General features: G+C 37.5%; 3 protein-coding genes across 3 annotated transcripts in view; 1 reads left to right on the plus strand and 2 right to left on the minus strand.

The window, feature by feature from the left end:
- The window catches only part of LOC137639393 (ionotropic receptor 93a-like), a 36,815-nt gene extending 31,943 nt beyond the window's left edge, over nt 1-4,872 (plus strand). Inside the window, exons 9-11 of the mRNA XM_068371667.1 lie at nt 246-383; nt 2,837-3,023; nt 4,435-4,872. Coding sequence (XP_068227768.1) covers nt 246-383; nt 2,837-3,023; nt 4,435-4,743 — 634 coding nt within the window. The 3' untranslated portion in view covers nt 4,744-4,872. The remainder of the gene's footprint in view (nt 1-245; nt 384-2,836; nt 3,024-4,434) is intronic.
- Orp8 (Oxysterol-binding protein-related protein 8) overlaps nt 1-25,930 on the minus strand; it is a 732,808-nt gene that overhangs the window by 594,207 nt on the left and 112,671 nt on the right. The window lies entirely within an intron of this gene.
- The window catches only part of LOC137639914 (mitochondrial coenzyme A diphosphatase NUDT8-like), a 43,552-nt gene continuing 24,396 nt past the window's right edge, over nt 6,775-25,930 (minus strand). The window contains exons 3-4 of the mRNA XM_068372198.1: nt 14,989-15,197; nt 6,775-7,792 (exon numbers count right to left, since the gene is read on the minus strand). Of these exons, the coding sequence (XP_068228299.1) occupies nt 7,010-7,792; nt 14,989-15,197 (992 nt within the window). The 3' untranslated portion in view covers nt 6,775-7,009. The remainder of the gene's footprint in view (nt 7,793-14,988; nt 15,198-25,930) is intronic.

The raw sequence follows: 25,930 nt of genomic DNA on the forward strand, positions 1-25,930 counted from the left end.
TTTCAGGGTTTATACTAAGAGAACTTTATGCTTGCAACTCTCATCTAAAATATTCCATTGGTTTAAACTTTAAATCCTTTGAATCTTCCTAGATAAGCTTCTTGCAATTCAATTATAAATAAAAATAGCATTTCATACTTATAATCTTAAGCAATCAGATAAGACATGATTTTTTTGGGGGGTCCCTCTTTTAATCTCATCCTTTGCCAATCCACCATAACTTGAAAATATAAAAACTTTCACAGAGTGACCATGCCTCCCTTTGGAAAAGCCTTCCAGGACGTTCTTATAGAATCGGAAGTAGAGTCATTAAAAGCCTTGGGAAATATGATGCAAGTGGGAATAGATATTGAAAAAGGACTGAAAATGACTGCTAATTACAGGTGAGTTTTATGTAAAACTTTAGATGGTAATCAAAGGGGAATAATAGAATTTTGATAATAAAGTCCATTATTTCAATACCTACCATGCAGTCATCATGTTATTACTGTATCATGGAAGAGGTATTAGCAAGGTGTCAACAAGGTAAGATTCCTTGAAATAATCTTTAAATAAATATTGACTTATATAAATGACACCAATTTGTTTAATCATAATTCACATTTTCCTAGAAAATGTTTTAATGTTATCTATTTCATTGCATTATACAAGTGTTAAATCACTTTATGCATAGTTTGGACAATTGCCATAAAATATCTGGCATTGAGTCTACTGTACCTTTTTAGATACCTACTAACATACATGTGAAATGTCATTTTGGTTCATAAATAGCATATCAATCTATAACTATAAAGATTTCATATATATATATATATATATATATATATATATATATATATATATATATATATATATATATATATATATACACAGTATCTATATACACAGTAACCCTTGCCATATCGCAGTTCATCTATCGCTCCCTCTGTACATCACAGATTTATAAGTAGATATGTAAATCTACATCGTGGCTTTCTAAAGACATTTGAGTTCTATAATTTTCATACTTTCATTATTTTTGGCTATAAGTAGTAATGATTGAGCCTTAAAATTAATAAATAAAATTACAGTAATACCACATATGCTTGTGTAACACTTGCATTGTCGCAAATTTGGCTTGCAACAAGCTCTCATCCTTTAAAAAAAAAATATTTTTATTATGTATCTCAAGTATCATGCAAGTTCCTTTTTTGAGACCACATCATAATACACTGAACTAACCTCTATTTCTCCACCTCTTTATTTCAGCTTCTAGTTTAACAAGTCAAACGAGCAATATAAAATGAATAATACAAGTATTATTATTGAACAAAAACCAACTGTTTTGTTATAGATAACCGATTTGGATGAAACAGATGTATGGTTTGCATTTCAACTTTCATCCGGTAGTAAACAAATACCTTTACTGTTAAAAATAATGTTAAGTAGAATATGACTGATATATTATATAATTACCCAAACAATTGAAAGAAAAGTTACAATTTCACAAGCTTTGAAATCAAGCATCGTAAAGGTGCATAGGCAACAGGGATAACACACCTTTAAACTTCGATATGCCATTAAAATCGACACTTAATAAAATATGAGAAGAGTATTATTACTGAAAACTACATACTTTTATAAGGTAAAATAAAATGTATAATTCGAGTACAGTAATAATTATCTCTTAGCAAAAGAAAAAAAAATACTTTGGTAGTTTGTCATAATCAATTGATTTGGAAAGTGTTGACGGTAGTCTCAAAGAGCTTACAAATGTAAAAAAAGGAAGAGGTATATTCGCTGTAATTTTTGTTTTAAAAGTATGTACGAAAATAATACTGTATGTGAATACAGTATTACATGCAACACTGATAGATACAGTTAGGTGGACCATCAGTGTTATTAAAATCCTGTTTATTTCAGATACACCTGTACTTTTTAGCCACAATAAACACATATATTTTTGGTTAATGATATAGCTTCGCTGAGCAGTACGTACAGTAAACCAATGAGTGTTCAGATTTGAAGTTTCTCAGTTACGTACATGTAAAAATATGTCCACCATAAATGGAATTGTAACTGTTAGGAGAATTTATAAAAGCTTACATATATGAATAAATGAATACTGAATGAAGAATTTATAAAACACTAGAGTTCTGTATCTACTTCGTGGTTTTTCATCTATCCTGGAACGGAACACAGGCAATAGCTTGGGTAATACTGTATACATTTATATAAATAATGTGCGTGAATTTGTAAAACTAAACTCACAGGGAAACGTCAGATGAACCTAGTCAGCATTTACTATATATATATATATATATATATATATATATATATATATATATATATATATATATATATATATATATATATATATAATGTACTTAAAGAATATGTCTTACTGAATTCTCAACTTTTTTTTTTTAAATCTTTTGACATTTCACATTTGAGTATACAATATTCCTGACTGAAAGAGTTAAGTTTTATTGGAGAGCCTAGTCTCAATTTGAGGTCCATACAAACCAAAAACAACATAAAGCCATGCAGTCACCAAAACAGGCAAGAAATCCGTTCAAAATATGCATTGGTTAACTATGACTCGCAGCTAACTGGCTTTATAGACTGAGAAGCTGAAATGTATCGAGTGAAATATGATGAATTTTACTATTGTAGAGAAATACAATGCAAGGGCAGAAGTTAGAGAGGTAATTTATAAAGCAATTGGTCTTTGATTCCACTCAATACTAAGAGCAAAACACATACCTAAATTTGAAAAATATAATATTCTTTAAAAAGACAGAAGAGACTTAATTACATAATTAAAAGATACAATTTTCTGTTTTACCTGTTTCAGATATCCTCACATCGATTCTCTTCGCTTTCTTCAGCATCAAATCGCAATTCATCATACACAGGCTGATGGTTCCTCCATGTTCTACATTGGTCGGGAAGGGGTGATGAGCAGTGTTTATGCTTGGCCAATACCACATGATGCCCCATTCAAGGAGAATTTTGACTTTGTTATCTTGGCTCTCTTAGAGGTAGTAATTTTTTCAGTTCTTCTTGTTCAATATCTGTAAATCTGACTTTTTGACAAACATACAATTTGAATATATATATATATATTAAATATATATATGTGTATATATATATATATATATATATATATATATATATATATATATATATATATATACTGTATATATATATATATATATATATATATATATATATATATATATATATATATATATATATATATACTGTGTGTATATATATATAATTATATATATATATATATATAGTGTGTATATATATATATATATATATATATATATATATATATATATATATATATAGTGGATAATATATGAAGCTGGGTGTGTGTCTAGTCAAAGAAAAGCTTTTAAAAACTTAATATTCACAGTGGAAGAAAAAATTAAAGTACTGTACATTATTCTGGTTTCATAATTGAATGAAGATTTTTTTCTAAACTAATAAAGGGAAGTGGAGGTTTATTCCGACTATAGCTGCCTTGTAAAACAGTTATTCATTCCATTTTAATTTTCAGTCACCAATTGACATGAATGAGTGTTATCTGTTAATTTGTATTACAATTGTTAAAACTTGAAGCATTATTAGTTTTAATTTTAACAGTCATCCTTACAACAGTTTTGCTATTGTTTTCTTTTAAATTTGATCACGTAAAACTAGGTTTAAAGGTCACTCATGAATGGCATAGGCAAGGGACAGGACAATGTCCTATAGACTGACCATATATACATATGATCAAAGCAAAGTCCCTCTCTATCAAGCTAGGACTAGGGAGGGTCAGGCAATGGCTGCTGATGACTCACCAGGTAAACCTATAGATTCCCCCAAACACCCCTGGCTAGCTCACAAGGATGATGTAATTACAGACATTACTAGAGACTATCGAACTCAAGCAGGCCTTGAACTCTTGTCTGACAGATTGCCAGGCAGGGATGTTTCTAAGAAGCTACAATAATTACAGATGAAATACAAAAATAATTCAATACTAAGTAACACTAGGTAATTTGATTAGATTTATGAATTTGGGCTATATAGCCTGGAGCTGGGGCCTGTGAGCCCATTCTGCAACCAGGTGCAACTGTGGGCGGTTGGAACCTTGCTTTTACGCTATGACGTAAAAGCTAGAAGAGGTTGGATAGCAAATTGGAAGAATGGATGAGAAGTAGAAGGATATGCTGTAAAACAGAGGCCACTCAGGCCCAAGGAACACTGCAAAGACACTAATGTAATGCCTACAATGCGACAATAAGTAACTGCTCTCTAGGATTTACCATACTCAAGAGTTAACGAAAGTTTGGCATAAAGCCTTTTTTTTTTCATTCCTTTAGCTTTTATGGGGTAATTTATGATGTTAGCTACTAAATTATATAACTCTGCAATGTACTTTGTCTCTTCCAGGGTGGATTCTATGACAAATGGATTCACAACTGGCTGGAAGATGCAAGGAGATTAGGACGACAGAAAAATCGCCAAGGATTAGCTCTCGATAAGTTAAAACAAGAAAACTCTGACGAGAATTTCTCGATGATTACATATGGCAAAAGTGATGATCCCAAGCCTCTCACCATAGTGCATTTTCAGGGACCTCTTTTGATTCTGGGAGTGGGAGCATATATTGCAGCAATGATCTTCTTCACAGAATACTTTGAACTATCATGGTCTTACCTGAAACCAAGGTGCACTTTGTGGAAGAAAAAAGGAACATAACCCAGATGAGAATAATTTAGAAATACACAATTTTATCCTGATTGACAGATCATTTCCCAATCTTAGGAAGAAAACTGCATATTTTGACACTTAGTAAAAATCTTTCATGCTACACATAGTTATACGGTAATTAAAGTTATGTACAGCAAAAAAAAAAAACTTGTTTCCTTCTAAGGTTATTTTTTCTCAATTATAAATTTAAGAGCAAGACAAAAATAATCAAGAAATTAAAAATCCTGGTAATCTTCATATGACACATATGCTAGAGGTCATATATAACCCATCAACATGACATTTCACTGAGGAACAACTTTCAAATATATGGAATTTATATAAATAATAGAAAACAAAATTATACTTTATTGTATTTACAACAATTTCTTATGAACAAACTAGAATACATGTTTATACAAACTGCATACTGGCAGCAATCCACTAAAGATTTAAAATATTTTAAATCTATATGATAACAACTGAAGTTGGTATAATAGTGCATCCCAGTACAGTATTTTCGATTAGTTCAACTGACAAAAGAACCTCTTAATTTTAACCTAATTAAAACATCCTTCTAATTAAATATCTACCTAAACTCATGTGTTCGAATCATCTTTTACTTCTCTTTTCCTGGATGCTTCTGCAATATCTTCCAGCTCTGCATCTAATCTTTCTTTAGCTCGAACAATCTGAGGAATTAAGATTCAAATATTTAATGGAAATTCACAGGATAACAACTGAAAAATGTACAATGAGGTGATCTACTGTACTCGCTCCCAATTACATGTGTCACTCTTTAAACATACTATCAAATCATACTTTGAGCTTTTACAAGAATACAGTTAATGCACTGTAAAAAAAAAAACATCATCATATACATCTAGATACCTTTATGGGAAATATAGAGGAAAATCTCTAAAACTAAATTTCAATAACACAACACTATGAAATAAATTAACTTTGTATTCTATCTCTGGCAACAACACACTCCACATCAATATTCTGAGGTAGAAGTACAATACTGTACTTACGTTCACTAGGATATAAAAAAAAAGCTATTACCAAACATTAATACAGATCAAAATCGAAATTTCCATTCTGATTTATCAATTAACTTTTCAAGGAGTTTCAAGTTATATAAGACTAAATCAAACTATTATGAAAAAACTCTTCAGACCAGTTTTGTGTGAGCCATGAATGCTAAATCAATGATCTGGATATCTGTTTAATGATAATGATAATAATAATAATAACAATAATAATAATGAGCCTCATCTCAATACTATAGACTAAAATGGGATTAAATTCTACCTGTATGTGCCACTGTATTTATGAAGTAAAACCTTTTTAGAAGAATACTGATGGATTCTAACATGAACAATAACACATTCACACAGTAATCTAAAAAAAACATGAGTAGGACATTCAGTCTTACCCACTGACATCGCACTCGTGACTAAGCCCACCAAATACAAAACAGGGCGGCTCATACTATTGCCTGAATATTATTTTCTAACCAACTAATTCCACTGATTTCCAAAGCATGATCAATTACTGAAATACTGTATGTGAGATGCACATAGAGGATACAGTATAATCACTAAAGTGAAGATATTTAGGAAGCATAAGGACAATACAAATTAATGCTAATGCCTATGCTCACTACAAGAGGATCCGTGATAGCAGGCAAGCTGCCCAAGATTATAACATTCTCTGTAGAAAGTTGACATAAAAATGGTTACATGCAAAGGCTTGTCTGATACATACTAGGTAACACTGTAAATTCATCTTATTACAGGATTAGAAATCTATTTCCCAAATTACAAGAACGTTGTGCTATTACCTAGATTATACTCTATACCAATAAAAAACTGAATCATTTATAATTCCTAAATGTATCATTAACAAAAATAAATTATATATATATATATATATATATATATATATATATATATATATATATATATATATATATATATATATATATATATATATATATATATATATATATAGTACAGTAACGTATATTATTAAGGTATGGTAAAGGAATACAGTACCATACTTCATTAATGGGCTTGACTTTGAAAGAATAATCACAAAAACCTGATCAAATTTAAGTTCAAAGCCATGGTAAAATATACAATATAAAGGGCCTCTTATTCTACTTTTGTAACAAAATTATTATATTGAAATATTGTATATAAAGATTGAAAGACATTTTCAATTAGGTTCATGGATCTTAGTTAAAAATAAATACTCGTATTTCATACATCTATTTCAATAGCGGCGGTAAATAAGTGAGATTATTCTTATACACTTTTGGAAGTAGAGCCCGAAGAGTCATGTGGATCAATATAGCCGTTAAACCCCAAATTCGTGGATTAGAGCCGGTGAAAACAGGTAAGGCATAACCCCCTCCTTTCATCTGCTTAGACCTAAACTGTGTTTGTCTTGCATGCTGTGGATCACAAAGATTTTGAAGTGATACAGCAAATACATAATCAACTTCATTTTCTGAGAGCTTTAAGTTCTGTTGATCAACATGGCCTATGTAAGCAAGAACACCCCTGATTCCTTGTTGATCTCTCCCTGGGACCACGGGTGTAACTCCCCAAATATCTACATCAGTTCGAGGGATGCCTATTTCTTCTTCAGTTTCTCTTAAAGCAGTGTCTATTGGGTCTTCCCCAGGATCTGCCATTCCACCAGGAAATCCTACCTCTCTGGCATGCTTACTAAGAGTAGCGGATCTCACAGTAAACAGAAGGGACAATTCCCCCTCAAAATGACACAAAGGTATAAGAACAGCAGCATATCTCTTTGGCTCACGCTGAAACTTCCTTAGAGCTCCAGCATGTTGCAACCGTTCTACACATTTTTTTCTACTTGACTCTGAAAGAACAGAGTCCCAGCTAAAAGTATTGGAAGAGAAATGACGAACAGGTCCTCTGAAGAAGGGATTTACCATCGCGGGTATTTCAGGCCATAGTCGATTAGGACTTATCTGCCATGTATCTGAACAAAACCTTCGCTCACAGCTTCGCCTTCCGCAAATCTAAGAGGAAAGCCGAAGATTAGCCAAATATCTGTATCTGACAAGTCACTCCAAAATCTTAAGAATACTGTCACTTAACAACAGAATAGTTTCATCACTGACAAGAAAATATATATCAATTTTCAAACCCCCTTTCAAAAACATTTCCCAAAAATTCTGAGTACATTATTGTAGTAAAGTTGTTAAAAAGTCAGGTGTTCTGATTCATTTGGGAAGCCATTTCTATATAAAGGAGAGCTATGTATCGTATTGTAATTTACTGATTCAATGTTGATTAAAGAAATTATCTATGTAATTACCTTTGAAACTGAATAAATGTTTAATGCATTTAAAAAAAATTCTTATACAGTATTGTCGTATCTCCCAATTTATTTTTACATCCAGTCCCTATCATCTCCTTGCCTAGCTTTCCAGTTCTGCATCCTTTCCTTTTATTATATTCTCTTTTAGAAATCAGACTCTTCTCCCTCCCATTATGAAGCAATCAAACTTTTCATTTCCCTTTTGTGTCTTCAATTTTGGCCATCCAACTTTTCAATCATTCCCTCTGTTGTCTTTTAATTGGGTAATTCAACTTTTAATCCCTTTCTTTTGGTGTCTTCTTATTCAACAAGGTTAACTTTTGATCCTTTTCCTTTGGTGCTGCAATCTGATTTCATTGCTTTTCCCTCTTATCTAAGAACAAATCTTACTGTACTGTATTGGTATGCTACGTAAGTCTAAAAATCTAGCTAGATGGTCTAGATAAATCAATCCATGTTGATTCATAAGTTCTAGAACAGTCACATGTCCCTTGAGTGGTAATGTCCAAGTAAATGAAAAGTTAAATAACACACTAAGTGGATCTAGGATGACAACCCTCTTAATGTTACAGAGGCTGACTACTTTTACTTACTAAACTACTTGCTCGAGGGTACACTATGGCACGCTGTTCTATTTTATTTCTCTTCCTCTTGTTCTTTTGAAGTTTATATAGTTTATATAAGAAAGATCTAATTTAAGGGTGTTAATGTTCTTAATATTTTGTATTTGATTGTTTATTATTTTCTTATAGTTTATTCATTTCCTTGTTTCCTTTCTTCACAGGGCTATTTTTCCCTGTTGGAACCCTTGGGCATATAGCATCTTGCTTTTCTGACCAGGGTTGTATTTTAGCTTGTAATAACACTAATAACTATAAACCTTTAGGAAAGATAAGGAGGAAAACAGCCTTGGCTCTTGGGTATTCTGTCTCAGGCTCTGAATTTTAAATGGAATTGATCCACTCCAAAAGAATGAAACATTTTTCACGGCCCCAAGCCCTCCCCAATAAGCAGAACAATCAAATGCACCCGACAAAAGGGATACATCTTGGTTAATAACAATTATTTGTAATAGAAACATTTTAAATAAAAAATCCTTATTATAAACTCTCTTGGAAGGGGGTAAGGAAGTCTCCAAACCCATTTCTATAACGACCACCAAAGTAAGAGAGACCGGCTCACAACACAAATACAGTAGGGTCCCGAATTATGCGAGAATTTGGTCGATTAATGACCTCGTGGAAATGGAAAATCGCGAATTTCGAAACACACAACTAACAGAAATAATTCCATTGCGGCCATGGCAACCAGCAATTTGCCTATTCAAATGTGTTTACTACCCATTTCCAATACTTTCTTTGTAGTATACTGTATCTCTTTACAATATCAAATTGTTCTTGTAAATAAATAAAACATTTAATATACTTTAAAGTTCTAATAACTTGAAAAATGGTTAAAATTACAACCAGGATAAGTGTAAACACCATATATTTCCCGTTATAACACAACCCAAAATACAGACAAATTTTAATGTTTGTCATATCTATTGTATAATACAACTGGTGAATAGCAAAACCATCACTCTATAGACTAGCTTGTTGTATGATTGAAAATCCAGAATTATCAAAATAAAGGCGATTTTATACCATGCGTTTCCTAAACACGCTAAAAAAGCACAATAGAAAACGACAACCAATGTTTTGTTTACGTCTATCTCTGATCACAACGAAGAAACAGACGCATTTATACATCTGTGTTTTTGAATTGACAGCAATTTTACCAAGTATAGATTATATGTTGAATTTGTTTTTACCAATGTTCTAATTATTTTTTATTAGAACTTTCAAATAAATGAAATGAATGCCATTTATGAAATGTTTTTCTTTATGATGCCGCCTGAAACGGAAACCTTCCATTTGTTTACGCTCCATCATCGATCATAATAAACAAACGAATGCATTAAACACACATGATCTAAGTCATAACTAATGATATTACAAACATTTAGTAAACATTATGTTATTACAAATATTTTACTTACCGTATCCATATAAATTCCTAAATTCGTATCAAAGCTGGAAATTTTTTTTCCTTATGCGTTTAATCCACAATAGCAAACTGCCGCTAATGACAGAGTGATAACTTACGATAATTCTAAACTGTTACGAAAGATAATTGTCCTTTCCATATCCAAAATACTTTTCCTAACTTCAGTTATAAGTCAACTTGTACCCACCTCAATTATGGATCCATATGCAAAAAATGTAAAAGAAGAAAGTACTAGGCCTATTTTTAAAGCCAACGAACAATTAGGTTACCGCTATAACGTTCGATGAGAGAGAGAGAGAGAGAGAGAGAGAGAGAGAGAGAGAGAGAGAGAGAGAGAGAGAGAGAGAGAGAGAGAGATGGTTTTAAAGTACTAAACAATAAATATGATAGGTTATAACACATTGGTTTTTATGTAAACAATAAATATGATAGGTTATAACACATTGGTGTTTATGTAATATTAACTGTATAGATGGTTTGAATAAGTTAAGAAATGGTGTAAACAATTTTTGTTATTGTATTCGCGCGGAAGCTAGACATCAGCTGATGTGATCACAGCCAAAAGTAAAACAAAAATAAGTTAGCAATACTCGATTTTTAAAACACACCCGAAATTTAACAACATAAGTACATGTTTTATTATAGCGCAATTGACATTTAGAGTAAAAATTTTCTGGAATAGAATGGTGTTTCCTAAAAAATAGTGGTTTGCGGACGAAATCGGTTACCGTATTTTAAGCTATGATTGAAATGGATGTATACACGGTATAATTTTTTCGTTTTGTATTTAATTGACACTTTAAGAAAACCGATTTTGGTTTCTTCATCTATTTGTACGTATTGTATAACGAGAGAGAGAGAGAGAGAGAGAGAGAGAGAGAGAGAGAGAGAGAGAGAGAGAGATTATGACGCAGAAGGTTACAGACCTAGCAGGGGAGGATGAAGGGGGGGAGTGATGAGATAGGCTGGGTGGACTCGCAGGGGAGACGGTAGGAGACGGGGGAAGGGGGGATTTGGTTGCCAGTGGCTAAAAATAGATTCTGAAAGACGGTAAAGGGAAAAACGAATCCCATCGAATAAACAGAATAAGGAAAGGGAATAAGATCCAGAGGAATAATAGATATAATGGAATGAAAATGACTAGATGGTGTTAGTTGTGATAAGAATAATTTAGATATTTGAAATAAGAGTGTCTGAGGAGGTATAAAAGGAATTCGTGATAAATATAGAGGAATATCAAAGGATACAGTTAGTTTGCATTAAAGGGTTTGTTATCGTTTATCGGCAGTGAATAGCCTAAACTTCGGTAACGAGTCGTCAATATTTTGTCATATTTTAAACAGTATACATTTGATTAATGTTTGCAAATCAAATGTATACTGTTTAAAATATGACAAAATATTGACGACTCGTTACCGAAGTTTAGGCTATTCACTGCCGATAAACGAACCCAGTCTACTCGTGAAAACCTTGAACGCCCAGAGGGAAAAATAGGGCTTTTAAATATACTGTACTAAACAAAAATAATGCTTTAATATACCATCATTAACACTACCATTACAATTATCGTAAGGTTGGAGAAAGATAAAGATTGCCGAGAACGTAACCACATTTCTGTTTACATTTTGTCAGCTGGACTCGCACAGTTAACAGTTGATTTCATTGTTGATGTGGAATTTTATCCTTAAATAGGCTATTCATTATGAAATTATGTTAATGAAATGTAATGTTGATATTGTTATTATAAATCACCGTATTTAGGGCTACCAATATACTTAAAAAGACAATAGATTTGATACATTTTGTAGTGCTTGACTCGCGAACTTTGAACAGCCTCGTAGATACAGGAAATTTAATTTTTTAAAACTATCGATCGCGTAATTGAGGAATCGCGTAATTAGAACACGTGTAATTCGGGACCCTACTGTACCTACTTATCTATGATATTCACTTCAGTAAGACAGCAACAGTCCATCCTACACTCAATGTCATATAGCCTAACGTCATGTTTACCAACCCAAGGGATATGAGAATAACTATTAAAATGAAAAATTTGTAAATAATTTGTATTTTTCCTAACGATACAAACCTTTAGCTATCTATTAGGGGTATTATTTTTGGCAAAGCTGAAATGATGAGCCATTCAAATTTTGCAAGGGCTAGCTACCCATTCCGCTAGTTAGCGGGGGTAAGGGGTGGTAGCTTGCTACCGCTCGCACTAACACACCTGTGATTTAGTTCACTTTGCCTGGAGGTAGGACTTCAAGGGGGATATGGCTGGCGGGTAAGTTTGTATAAACAGCTTAAGGTTTGTATCATTAGGAAAAATACAAATTATCTACGAATTTGTCATTTGTTCCGTAACTGGAATACAAACCTACGCTATTTATCAAGGGTGACTCACCCATTAATAGGGTGGATGTCCCTGGCAATCTAACTTTTTGGCTACCTGGGAGCTCCTTATTTTGAATAGGTTTGTACCAAAAACAAGGAGTCCCTGCACCTCACTAAACCTTGTTACGCATACCAAAAAGTCCATGAGGTATCTTTTGGCCTCGTAACCATAAACCTCATTGACTCATTTGACAAACAAAAGGCATGTCACCCATGCCTTGTTGTTTGACCTCCACATAACATTAAGGTCATCTTCTGGCCCTTGCACTTCTTAAGAGGCTCGTGGATTCTCAGAATGATACATCAGGAGAGGTTTGATTTTGCAATCTCTGCTGGCATTAACAGATCTGCAGGGTTAGACGGTCTTTCATGGGCCTGTGACTGGAAATCGACTTCTCTCCTGAAGTAATGAAGGTCCTGGGCATAATCTTCCAGAACCGACCAGTCATGTTGCAGTTGAACACTTGCTGTAGCATGTAAGACTCAGAATCCATGAACCTTTCAAACTTTACAACAATGCTTATGTTGCCTTGACATTGAAGCTCGCAGCCGCAACATGGTTCACAACACTATGAATGATTGTTCTTCCCTTGAAGTTTTCAAATCAGACACGGCTCACTTTGAATGTTCCTTCTTCTTGGCCCCATGATGTACTTGGCTCCTTATTAACCCTTTTACACCCAAAGCTATTTGGAACTTTCCAGCCCTTAACCCCTGCCGTTTTTTTTTTTTTTCAAGCACAATTTGCAGTATAATTTTTCAAAATTGCTCTAACAGCCTTAATTTTTATCATAGAGAGGTCAGGTTGGTCTTATTCTCTAGGGAAATGCCTGAAGTTTCTCATAAAATTATTAAAAATATGCAAAAAAAAATGTAAATAGCAGTTTGTTGCAAGGACGTACCAGTACGTCCATAGGGGTAAAGGGATGAGTTTTGTGAAACGTACCAGTACGTCCATTGGGGGTTAAAGGGTTAACAAGGTTAGCATACAAAAACTTTGCTTTTCACAAATTTCATTCTCGCTTATTGTATATCCTGCTAACTGCTTCTCAAAGTTCTTGATGTTGTCTAGATGATGTGGCTGTTGTTTTGTCAATGAAGGCAACCCTTTTGTAGTATCAATTGCTTTGACTTCTTTGTTCTTCTTCAGGATTGTGTTAAATGTTGATATTATATGATAGTACATTTTGACCAGGTCTGTACATGCACACTTTCATCATGTTTTTTGATAATTTCTTTTTATCATCTCTAAGGTAATCATCTTCTTTCATTCATTGTTGATCATCTTAGGGGCCATTGTCTAGATGCTGTATTGTACAGTACTGTTACAGTTTACTAGATGGTGACCAATAGCAATCAAACTTCTGTAAAGAACACGTGGTCACAAATTTATGCAAGAACACTATCAAAGATGTTCACAATATAACCTAAAGTGATGCTGATATGAGTACTGCCGAGCAAGTGAAAGAGTTAAGGTCGGGGGGAGAGGAGGAGGGGTCTAGCAAAGGCAAAACAAAATGGTGTTAAAATCATGTGAATGCTGCAGGGGTGATGTATGGGTGCAGTGTGGTTGTTTTCTGCGCAGCACCTGCTAGTAACATTAGCATTTTCCCATGAAAAATGCAAATAACGGATGGAAATTTTTGCTCAGACTGATACAATGCTCGTATACCAAATTGAAATTTCAAGCTTGCATACCAAAATGCTCGTATTCTGAGTTACTCGTAAACCGAGGTATTACTGTATATGAACAAAATCTACTCACAGTAAAATATCACTAAGGAAGTGTAATACCTGGTAACCGAAATACATTTGGCAAAGACAGCAATGACAAGTGGACCCATAATTTAGTTATAACAGACAACAATACGCTGAAAAAACAAGCTGCCCCTACACTACGAAAGGTAAGAAAGGGTATAGAATGAACACAATGGGTCCATGTGGGGACCACGTGAGACACAAAGGGGGTCGGGGACACAAAGGGTCGCACTGGGTAAGGAGAGAGCGTCGAGATGTTATCGCGACGCGACCAGAGAACTTACTGGAGATCGAGACCTAAGCAAGCATGCTCTCTGACCCGGGGTTAGCCTCAGGGCGTATATCACTCCACCAGAGGTTACCCCTCATAGAAAACAGGACTAGGGTAAACTACACAAAACTCTGGTCGGTTGGGAGGAGATCCCAGATACTCCTAAGAAAGTAGTTCGAGGTAAGTACTCCGTGTTGGAACAAATGATTGTGCATATGAATATTCAATGAGGCATCTCCTAGTTAAGTGAATTCATATCATCATCATAAAATCCTACTAATGCTCTTCAATAAAACACTTAAAATCCCACATGCTACGAAAGAATTTCTATCCTTCGCTGTTTTGTGAATGTAAAGCTCTAATAGTGAAAAAAATACAATAAACAGAATATGCATCTATAAATGTTTCTCTTCAATACTCACCTTACTTTGTATATAAAACGATCCCCCTTGCTTTCGATCATTGACGGAAAATAAATAATCAAAATTCTTTTTTATTTTTTCAACATCCAGCTCCTCAACGTTGATGATTTGTTTGGCTTCTTCTAAACTCATACCTAACTTCTGATTAGTTGCCGAATGCTTAGCTCCTGCAGCTCCTCCACCAGCTCTCTGTGCAGCAGCCTGACTAGCTGTAAATAAGAGCTTCATTAATAGAAAAACAAAGTACTCAGGTACAGGAAATTTATAAAATATTCTTAGCTAAGAGCGGCTATTTTTCTCTTTCCATATCAAAATCCTGAATTCCAAAATCACAATGATAATCAATACAGTTGGAAAAAAATTAAAGAAAAGATTTAATACAGAGAATATTATAGACATCTTTAAAGTTTCTCTGGAAATAAATAATTCAATTGAATTCAAAACCTGAAGTGCTTCCAATATAATTCATTATAATTTAACTAAGATAGCGTATCCTTTTATTGTTCTTTACTTCTTTATTCAATCACCAATTTGGTTCAATACTGATGTATCTTGATTCTGGTTTAAAAGTACCACAAGAATAACATTTAACCAGTCTTTTACATTCCTGAAAAATATCCAAATTCCCAACATCTTGAAACTCTTTTAAATATTTCAAACCTTCCATAGCTATTTGAAATATGAGAGAGAGAGAGAGAGAGAGAGAGAGAGAGAGAGAGAGAGAGAGAGAGAGAGAGAGAGAGAGAGAGAGAGAGAGAGAGAGAGAGAGAGAGAGATAATAAGGATAATAAAACCAGGAATAGAAATGCATATGATAAATAAATACTATGAGGTCAAGTTTTATCCAAGGTAGGGCACTGTAATTGTAGCCACTTCATTACAAGAGGATGACTCACAGCATTACTTCTGACCCCTACACCATGTCCCTGATGATCAAGAGTGTCTGCTCTAACAGTCCTCCTGTCTGGAAGAATCTTTCTGACAGTTTTACTGCGTTGTCAACTTCCAAGTGAGTACCTGCTTTGTTAACATGTAAAAGGTCTGTGAAACAGTGGCTCCTTTGCTTATGTAAGCCTAAAGGGAATGCTGTTCTGATATGGGAAGTTCCAAGGTGGGCTTCAACCCTTGTTGGGTGCGGGATAGCTGATGAATTGAGGTCTTTCCACCTCTCATTCGACCTATGGTTGCCTCTCTCAATACGTTGACCTGTCTAATAAGTGCCAGTACTTTTAAGAACACCAATTCACTCTCTGTGATTTCTGTCTCAGCCGGGGGAAGGACCTGAATCGGGAGCAGATGGGTTAATTGTACCAAGGACTCTCCTCCCCTTGGAAGAGGAAGTGAGTCAACACATTCCGAAGTACTGTATGTTTTTAAGGATCTACTTGCCTTCTTACTGGTCCCAACACCTGCGCTGGAGTTTCTAAGTTAAAGTGACGCTAAAAACCCGTTTCTTATTTATCATTTTTTGCTAATTCTTCTTTTATACATGTCTATTATCTAATTTAGTGTGCATTATTCTCATGGGAAATTATGTGTGGTAGTTTATTAAGAAGTTATCATAGGTTTTTGGGCTCAACCACGGATTAATCCTATTTCAATGTATTCTTATAGGAAAATTCGTTTCGACATCCGAACATTTTCTACATCCGAAGTTGGTTCTGGAACGGATTAAATTCGTATGTAGAGGTACCACTGTATACTACTCAACGGCTGAAGTCAAAGGGACCACTCAGTGTGCTGGGATAGGGATGGGCTCCCCCGCTACCCACCTATTAAAGGATCCGAGACTGTATTCGTGTAGGAAGAAAGGTGTGTCAACACCCATACCCAGTACAGTGCCAGAAACCTCCCTAGAGTTGTCTATGCAGATGTTTCTTCTCACTATGGGACAACTCTCAACACTAAATTCTAGAAAGGAGGTTTCTGGTCCTGCACTGTCCATTCGCGTGCATCCTGGGAGAGAATGTTCGTAGTCCCACATATGTGACTCCTAAAAGTCAGTCTAGAAATCACACAGGAGAAAGAAGAATTAAAATTTGTCTTCTACGGGATCGTGCAAGCCTAGACGACGTCCCATGGAGAGACAGACCACAGGGGACACCCTTAGCACCCTCTGGGATCAGGAAAACACAAAGGAGGAAGGCAGCACCTATCCTATTATGACTCAGTGGCAGCAACATGATATTTTAATTATAAAATAAATTTTTGAATATACTTACCCGGTGAATATATAATAGCTGAGCCTCCGGCGGCTCGACAGAAAAAACACAAAAACTCGCGAGCGATCGCTATGAAGGTTGCGGGTGTGCCCACTAGCGCCAACTATCGGCCAGATACCGCATATACATGTAAACAGACCCAATTCTTCTCATCCCGCTGGGTCTCTATCGGGGAGGAAGGGGGGGCCTTTAATTTATATATTCACCGGGTAAGTATATCCAAAAATTTATTTTATAATTAAAATATCATTTTTAAATATTTAACTTAGCCGGTGAATATATAATAGCTGATTCACACCCATGGTGGTGGGTAGAAACCAGAGTTAATTAAGTTTACAGCGTATATGCTTAGAGTTTTTGATAGTTATATCATAACAAAACCCAAATATATAAAGGTACCTGGTAAGGAAGTTGACTTAGACGATTACTCTGCCTCATTAGTCTGTCTTCCTCACGAAGCCCAGCGATCCTCTTAGGATGCTGAAAGACTCCCAGGAGCTGAAGTATCAAGGGCTGCAACCCATACAACAGGACCTCATCAAACCCCTAATCTGGGCGCTCTCAAGAAATGACATTTGACCACCCGCCAAATCAAAAAAGGATGCGAAAGGCTTCTTAGCCTTCCGTACAACCCAATTAAAAAAAACATTTCAAGAGCAGATTAAAAGGATATTGGAATTAAGGGAATGTAGTGGTAGAAACCTTACCCACTACTGCATTCGCTGTAACGAATGGACCCAGTGTGCAGCAGTCCTCGTAAAGAGTCTGGACATCTTTTAAGTAAAATGACGCGAATACCGACTTGCTTCTCCAAACGGTCGCGTCCATAATACTTTGCAGAGATTTATTTTGCTTAAAGGCCACGTAAGTTGCTATAGCTCTTATTTCGTGCGTCTAAACCTTAAGCAAGCATCGGTCTTTTTCATTCAAGTGAGAATGAGCCTCTCGTATTAAAAGTCTGATAAAATATGACAAAGCATTCTTTGACATAGGCAATGATGGTTTCTTAACTGAGCACCATAATGCCTGAAATCCACCTCGTAAGGACTTAGTACGAGCTAAGTAGAACTTAAGAGCTCTAACTGGACACAGCACTCTTCCAAGTTCGTTGCCTACGATCTCTGACAGGCAAGGTATATCAAAAGACTTAGGCCAAGGACGAGAAGGCAGTTCATTTTTTGGCCAGGAAACCAAGTACAAGTGAACATGTGGCTTTTTCTGTAGAAAAAGCCGATGTTCTTACTGAAGGCATGAATTTCACTGACCCTTTTAGCCGAAGCCAAGCACACTAGGAGAAGCGTCTTGAGGGTGAGATCCTTCAGGGAGACTGAATGTAATGGCTCAAACCTGTTTGACATGAGGAACCTTAGGACCACGTCTAAGTTCCATCCAGGAGTTGCCAAACGACGTTCCTTAGAGGTCTCGAAAGACTTAAGGAGATCTTGGAGATCTTTATTGTTGGAAAGATCTAAGCCTCTATGACGAAAGACCGAAGCCAACATGCTCCTGTAGCCCTTAATCGTGGGAGCTGAGAGGGAGCGAACATTTCTCAGAAGTAAAAGAAAATCTCCGATTGGGCTACAGAGGTACTGGAAGAGGACATAGATGCTGGCTTGCACCAATCTCGAAAGACTTCCCACTTCGACTGGTATACTCTGATGGTAGAAGCTCTCCTAGCTCTCGCAATCGCACTGGCTGCCTCCTTCGAAAAGCCTCTAGCTCTTGAGAGTCTCTCGATAGTCTGAAGGCAGTCAGACGAAGCGCGGGGAGGCTTTGATGAACATTCTTTACGTGGGGCTGACGTAAGAGATCTACCCTTAGAGGAAGACTTCTTGGAATGTCTACCAGCCATTGAAGTACCTCGGTGAACCACTCTCTCGCGGGCCAGAGGGTAGCAACCAACGTCAACCTTGTCCCTTCGTGAGAGGTGAACTTCTGCAGTACCTTGTTGACTATCTTGAATGGTGGGAATGCATATAAGTCCAGATGAGACCAATCCAGTAGAAACGCGTCTATGTGGATTGCTTCTGTATCTAGGACTGGTGAGCAATAGATTGGTAACCTTTTGGTCAACGAGGTGGCAAAGAGGTCTATGGTGGGTTGACCCCAAGTAGCCCAAAGACTCTTGCCCACGTCCTTGTGGAGGGTCCATTCCGTGGGTATCACCTGACCCCTCCGACTGAGACAGTCTGCCAAGACGTTCAAGTCCCCCTGGATGAATCTCGTCAACAGGGAGATGCCTCGATTTCTTGACCATATGAGAAGGTCCCTTGCGATCTCGTACAGCGTGAGGGAGTGTGTGCCTCCTTGCTTGGAGATGTACGCCAAAGCTGTGGTGTTGTCTGAGTTGACCTCTACCACTTAGTTTCGAAGAAAGCTTTCGAATTTCATCAAGGCCAAGTGGATTGCTAATACAGTAGCTCCTTGCCGTTGATGTGCATGCTCTTCTGACTTGAGGTCCACAGACCCGAGCATTCCCGACCGTCCAGGGTCGCACCCCAACCCAAATCCGACGCGTCTGAGAACAACACGTGGTTTGGGTTCTTGACTGCTAGGGATAGTCCCTCTCTCAGACTGATATTGCTGTCCCACCATTTCAGGCATGCCTTTACTGGTTCGGAGACTGGGAATGATACCGTCTCTAACGTCTTGTCCTTGTTCCAGTGAGAGGCTAGATGGAACTGGAGAGGCCAAAAGTGTAGTCTCCCTAGCGAGACAAACTGCTCCAGGGATGAGAGAGTCCCTACGAGACTGTTCCAACTCCTGACTGAACAAACGTTCTCTTTTCAGCATTAGTTGGACTTCGAGCAGGGCTTGTTCTATTCGGGTGGCAGACGGAAAAGCCCGAAAAAACTGGACTGCGAATCTCCATCCCCAAACATAGAATAATCTGGGATGGGATCAGTTGGGACTTTTCTAGGTTGACCAAAAGTCCCAACTCCCTGGCCAGACTCAACGTCCAATGTAGATCCTGCAGACAGCGAAGACTGGACGATGCTCTGAGAAGCCAGTCGTCCAAGTACAGGGAGGCTCGGATTCCCGATAGATGGAGGGATTTTGCCACATTCCTCATGAGCCTCGTAAACACGAGAGGAGCAGGACTGAGGCCAAAGCACAGGGCTCGAAACTGGTACCCCACATCCCTGTAAACAAAACTCAGAAACGGTTGGGAATCCGGGTGTATAGGAATGTGGAAGTATGCCTCCTGAAGGTCGAGAGAGACCATCCAGTCGCCTTCCATTAATGCTGTCAAGACAGCCTGGTAGACTTCATCGTGAAGTTTGTCTTGACAATGAACACATTGAGCGCACTTGCCTCTTACGTACTCCTGCAGTGAACATGGCTGCCAGATCATTGGAGCCATCCCTGATAGACTTGTTCCTGCAGAGAACGTGGCTGTCAGACTATTGGAGCCATCCCTGAAAGCCTTGTTTATGCATGACATAATTGTACAGCAAAACTTCAAACGCTCGAAAAAACTCCTAACAGGAGATGGTCTAGCTCTGAAGCCGACCATAAAATCTTGGAGCGTCTCATGGCCAGGCGCCAGGGAGAGTCTATGAGGTTTGAGAAGTCTATCTGGGCAGAGGCAGGAACTCCCAAGCCGAGAACTTCTCCCGTGTCATATCAGACTCTCGCTCTATAAGCCAGCTTAAAAGTAGGGAAAGCAAAGGCTGTCTCCCCCAAACTCCTCCTGGTGATCAACCAGTCGCCTAGCAAACGTAAAGCTCTCTTAGAAGAGCGAGAGAGCACTAGCTTAGAAAACAACGGCTTCGAAGTAGCTAGGCCTAGTGTAAACTCTGACGTTTAGGCGAACGAGGAGCAGCAGTTACAAAAAGATCCGGACAAAGATCCTTAAAAATCAGCATGATTTATTTAAAGTCCATAGAGGGCTGAGCAGCTTTAGGCTCCTCTCCGTCTGACAGAGTCCTCAAGGGAATATCAGTAGGAGGGGGATCAGCAACTTCCTCATCTGAAGGAACCTTGTCCGACAATTGCCGAGTCTCAAGCAAGGGAGAGACCTGCTGTGGTGGCAATGCTTGACAAGCAGAGTCCACACGCAAAGGAGCAACAGTAGCAGTCAAGGACGCTATGTCATGTAACTGCTTAAAGGACTGACCAGCAACAACAACAGGTGCGGGAGGACGCTCGACGTCAACTCGAGACTGCCTTGACTGCCAAGACTGAGCAGTCAAAACAACTCTTGACTGCGGTGCTTGACGCTCAACGTCAAAACAAGTCAACTATGCTGGTTGGCGAACGTCCTGAACGTCAACAAGAGCAAGCGGCAGCGGCTGAACGTCCACAAGCGGCTGAGAGTCAACACGGGACTGCATCGAGTGAGGCTCTACAACACATGATTGACGTGACTTTGTAACGTCAATGTCAACAGGACGAGCAAAGGCTCGTTTGGGCGGCTGACGGCCAGGATCTCGATCAGCTAAGCGGCGAGGATCATCGTGAACCTGCTCAGCAGAATAGTCCTCCATAAGAGAGGCAAGCTTATTCTGCATGTCTTGCCGTACAACCCATTTAGGCTCAACGAGAATGGGTGCGGTAAGAGACGAGGGTAACGTCTGAGACTGCAAAACCTTGCCTACAATAAGACTCTCGGAGCCTGTGTTACGCTTTTGTTTAGGCGGCGAGCAGTCTTCCGATGACTGCATAGGGTCAGAGCTGTCCCAATGGCTACAACCAGGACGCTGGACCTGTCCTGAAGGGACTGACTTTCGCTTTAAGGGTATCGAAACCTTGCTCCACGGTTTCTTACGCGAAAAGCCTTCGGATGACGAGGAGAAAATCGTCTCGCTCGTCTTATGGTAGGGGCGATCTTGATGAGACACGCCTGAAACCATAGAGGGAACGTTTGTTCGCTGATCAAGGCCTCTCGAACCCATAAGTCATACGACATTACTTCTCCCCTGGGCTTGGGAGCTTGCAAGAGGTCCCGGACTAGGCGAACGACAGGCACGAACAGACGAACCCTCAGTCGCAACACTGATAACACTTTGCGCAATTATCACTTTATCACTACGATTTTCTGTTTTGCACTTACTTCACTGAAATCGAATTTTTCAACAATTCACATTAGGCATGAATAAAACTGATTTCTACCTGAAGCACGCAATTCTACCCTACATCAAAAGGTTATAATTGCGAAATAAGTCGTATAATGTAAGCACATTAATACAAGCAAAAAACAGTAAACATATATTAAGATAAAAAGATCAGTGACTGGGGAGGAGACTAAACACTAGTTCATTCAAAACTATGTTTTCAATCTCTCACCGTACAGTGCCTTGGGACGAGAGTAAAAAACTGACTCGAGAACAACGTTATTCGCTTGGGACGAGAATAAAGATCGGAACGTTCTCTCTTACTCTCTCTCTCTCTCTCTTGATTTCACACCGAAGAGAAAAGCCCACTTACCTTTCGTCAATAAACAGGTTATTTGACCAAAGGAAAAAACTAAAAGGACTAAGAAATTGAAAATTAACAAGTTCCTTTAAATTAGTATTTAAAACATTTAAGTTTGAAAGAAGAATGAACAAAACGTCAGAATCGATTTACTCTTTCTGCAAAGTGAAACCGTGATTCTCTCTCTCTCTATCGTAACGATAGAGCGCAAACTGCGTAGCATAAATAAACCAAACGTTAGTTCATCTTTGAAACAGTACGAAGACTATTCAAAGAAAATCTTTCATAAAATATCTACTAAAAAATATTCATTTAATAAGTTTTAAATCATTTGCTCTGTAAAAGTTATTTACGATTGAAAGGGCTCAACGTTGTTTAACTTCGGTTTCCAAGTTAGGACCGCCTACTCTCGGATTAGGGGAGGAATAGGTAAGGTCGCATATAAACAAATCATTAAAATTTATCTTGATGTTTATTATAAATGGAAAGCTAATCGAAGAGGCCTAATAAAGGCGGTTGAGATATAAAATATATAGAGGAAAATCTAAAATTAACAACAACAATTTATAACATGATAAGATAATTGCTAAAAGCCTAAAACACACTTCCGTACTAAGGGAAGGGTCGGCCATTTTTAAAAGTCAAAGAAAGTCCAAAAAACAATCCAAAGTCATCAACAATTAAATCTATCCAAAAAAGAGTTCAAGATTTAAGTTGAAGATAAAACACCTGCACTGCAAAAGCTCAAACCAAAATGAAGTACAGTACTTCACCAAGTCTGTTGAAAAACTCCAGGTTATACAGCGAGTAATGGTACGTCTTGTCGTTCAGACCGACAGAGAAGAATTGAGTCTGTTTACATGTATATGCGGTATCTGGCCGATAGTTGGCGCTAGTGGGCACACCCGCAACCTTCATAGCGATCGCTCGCGGGTTTTTGTGTTTTTTCTGTCGAGCCGCCGGAGGCTCAGCTATAATATATTCACCGGCTAAGTTAAATATTTAAAACTCCTATTTCCAAGAGAGCACAAAGATGTCTAAATAATGCTGGTAGCACAAAGGTGTCTAAATAATGCTGAAAGCATAAGGATGTCTAATTAATGCTAACTTCCTTATAATTATATTATTGTTGGTATCAAATGGCCACACTACTATGGGAATAAACTGCAAACAGGAATGCCATCCAACAGCAACAAGAATGTGGATACCAGCAGGTTTGGACAGAGAACTGTCATACAATAATTATTGGGAAAAATCTTCATATCCTTGTCTTCTTCCTTTATATCACTAATACAAGATGATCTGCCAACCCATCTATCTAAAAGAAAAAGCAAAAGATAAAAACAGCCAAATAAGGAAGCCCAGAATTACGCCTGTCCTGTATAGTACAATAGGTAAAAACAAACTGGGAGCTTAGAGGCCAGTCAAGTGGGTGGGGGTTACCAGCCACCTTCCAGCTAATTACCACCACCTTGTTTGAAATTTTAACAGCCGTATCAAGCTTTGCTGAAAGCGTACTCCTATTAAGGAAGAAGATTTGTATTCGTGTAGGAACACATGCAATAAGCAAAATTTACAACATAGGATAGATTTTTTTATTAAGAAAATATTATTTTCATTAGTAAAATAAATTTTTGAATATACTTACCCGATGATCATATAGCTGTCAGCTCTGATGCCTGACAGAAAAACCTACGGGCGGAATACGCCAGCGATCGCTATACAAGTGGGGGTGTACATCAACAGCGCCATCTGTCAAGTAGGTACTCAAGTACTCGATGTCAACACAGAACCAATTTTCTCCTCGGTCCACTGGGTCTCTATTGGGGAGGACGGGTGGGTCCTTTAATTTATGATCATCGGGTAAGTATATTCAAAAATTTATTTTACTAATGAAAATAACATTTTTCAATATTAAACTTACCCGATGATCATATAGCTGATTCACACCCAGGGGGGTGGGTAGAGACCAGCATTACATGTTGACATTATTATGAGCTAAGTATTTTGTATTTCATTTTAGCAGTTATTCAAAATAACAAACATAAAATAAATAAGTACCTGGTAAGGAAGTCGACTTGAACAATTACTCTGCCTTTTTAAGTACGTCTTCCTTACTGAGCCTCGCGATCCTCATAGGATGCTGAGCGACTCCTAGGAGCTGAAGTATGAAGGGTTGCAACCCATACTAAAGGTCCTCATCAAAACCTCTAATCTAGGCGCTTCTCAAGAAATGACTTTGACCACCCGCCAAATCAAGTAGGATGCGAAAGGCTTCTTAGCCTTCCGGACAACCCAAAAACAATAATAAAACATTTCAAGAGAAAGATTAAAAAAGGTTATGGAATTAGGGAATTGTAGTGGTCGAGCCCTCACCACTACTGCACTCATTGCTACGAATGGTCCCAGAGTGTAGCAGTTCTCGTAAAGAGACTGGACATTCTTAAGATAAAAGACGCGAACACTGATTTGCTTTTCCAATAGGTTGCGTCGAATATACTTTGCAGAGATCTATTTTGTTTAAAGGCCACGGAAGTTGCGACAGCTCTAACTTCGTGTGTCCTTACCTTCAGCAAAGCTTGGTCTTCCTCATTCAGATGGGAATGAGCTTCTCGTATTAACAATCTGATAAAATAGGATAAAGCATTCTCTGACATAGGCAAAGATGGATTCTTAACTGAACACCATAAAGCTTCAGACGGGCCTCGTAAAGGTTTTTAAATAGAACTTAAGAGCTCTTACAGGACATAATACTCTTTCTAGTTCATTTCCAACCATACGATAAGTTTGGAATATCGAACGATATTGGTCAAGGCCGAGAAGGCAGCTCGTGTTTGGCTAGAAAACCAAGTTGTAGAACATGTAGCCGTTTCGGATGAGAATCCGATGTTCTTGCTGAAGGCATGAATCTCACTGACTCTTTTAGCTGTGGTTAAGCATATCAGGAAAAGAGTCTTAAAGGTGAGATCTTTCAGGGAGGCTGATTGAAGCGGTTCGAACCTGTCTGACATAAGGAATCTTAGTACCACGTCTAAATTCCAGCCAGGTGTAACCAAACGACGCTCCTTCGCGGTCTCAAAAGACTTAAGGAGGTCCTGTAGATCTTTATTGTTGGAAAGATCTAAGCCTCTGTGACGGAAGACTGATGCCAACATGCTTCTCTAACCCTTGATAGTGGGAGCTGAAAGAGATCGTTCTTTCCTCAGATATAAGAGAAAGTCAGCTATTTGAGTTACAGAGGTACTGGTCGAGGATACGGATACTGACTTGCACCAGTTCGGAAGATTTCCCACTTCGATTGG

This window comes from Palaemon carinicauda, chromosome 4 (genome assembly GCF_036898095.1).
Source record: "Palaemon carinicauda isolate YSFRI2023 chromosome 4, ASM3689809v2, whole genome shotgun sequence".
NCBI classification, from domain to species: Eukaryota; Metazoa; Arthropoda; class Malacostraca; order Decapoda; family Palaemonidae; genus Palaemon; species Palaemon carinicauda.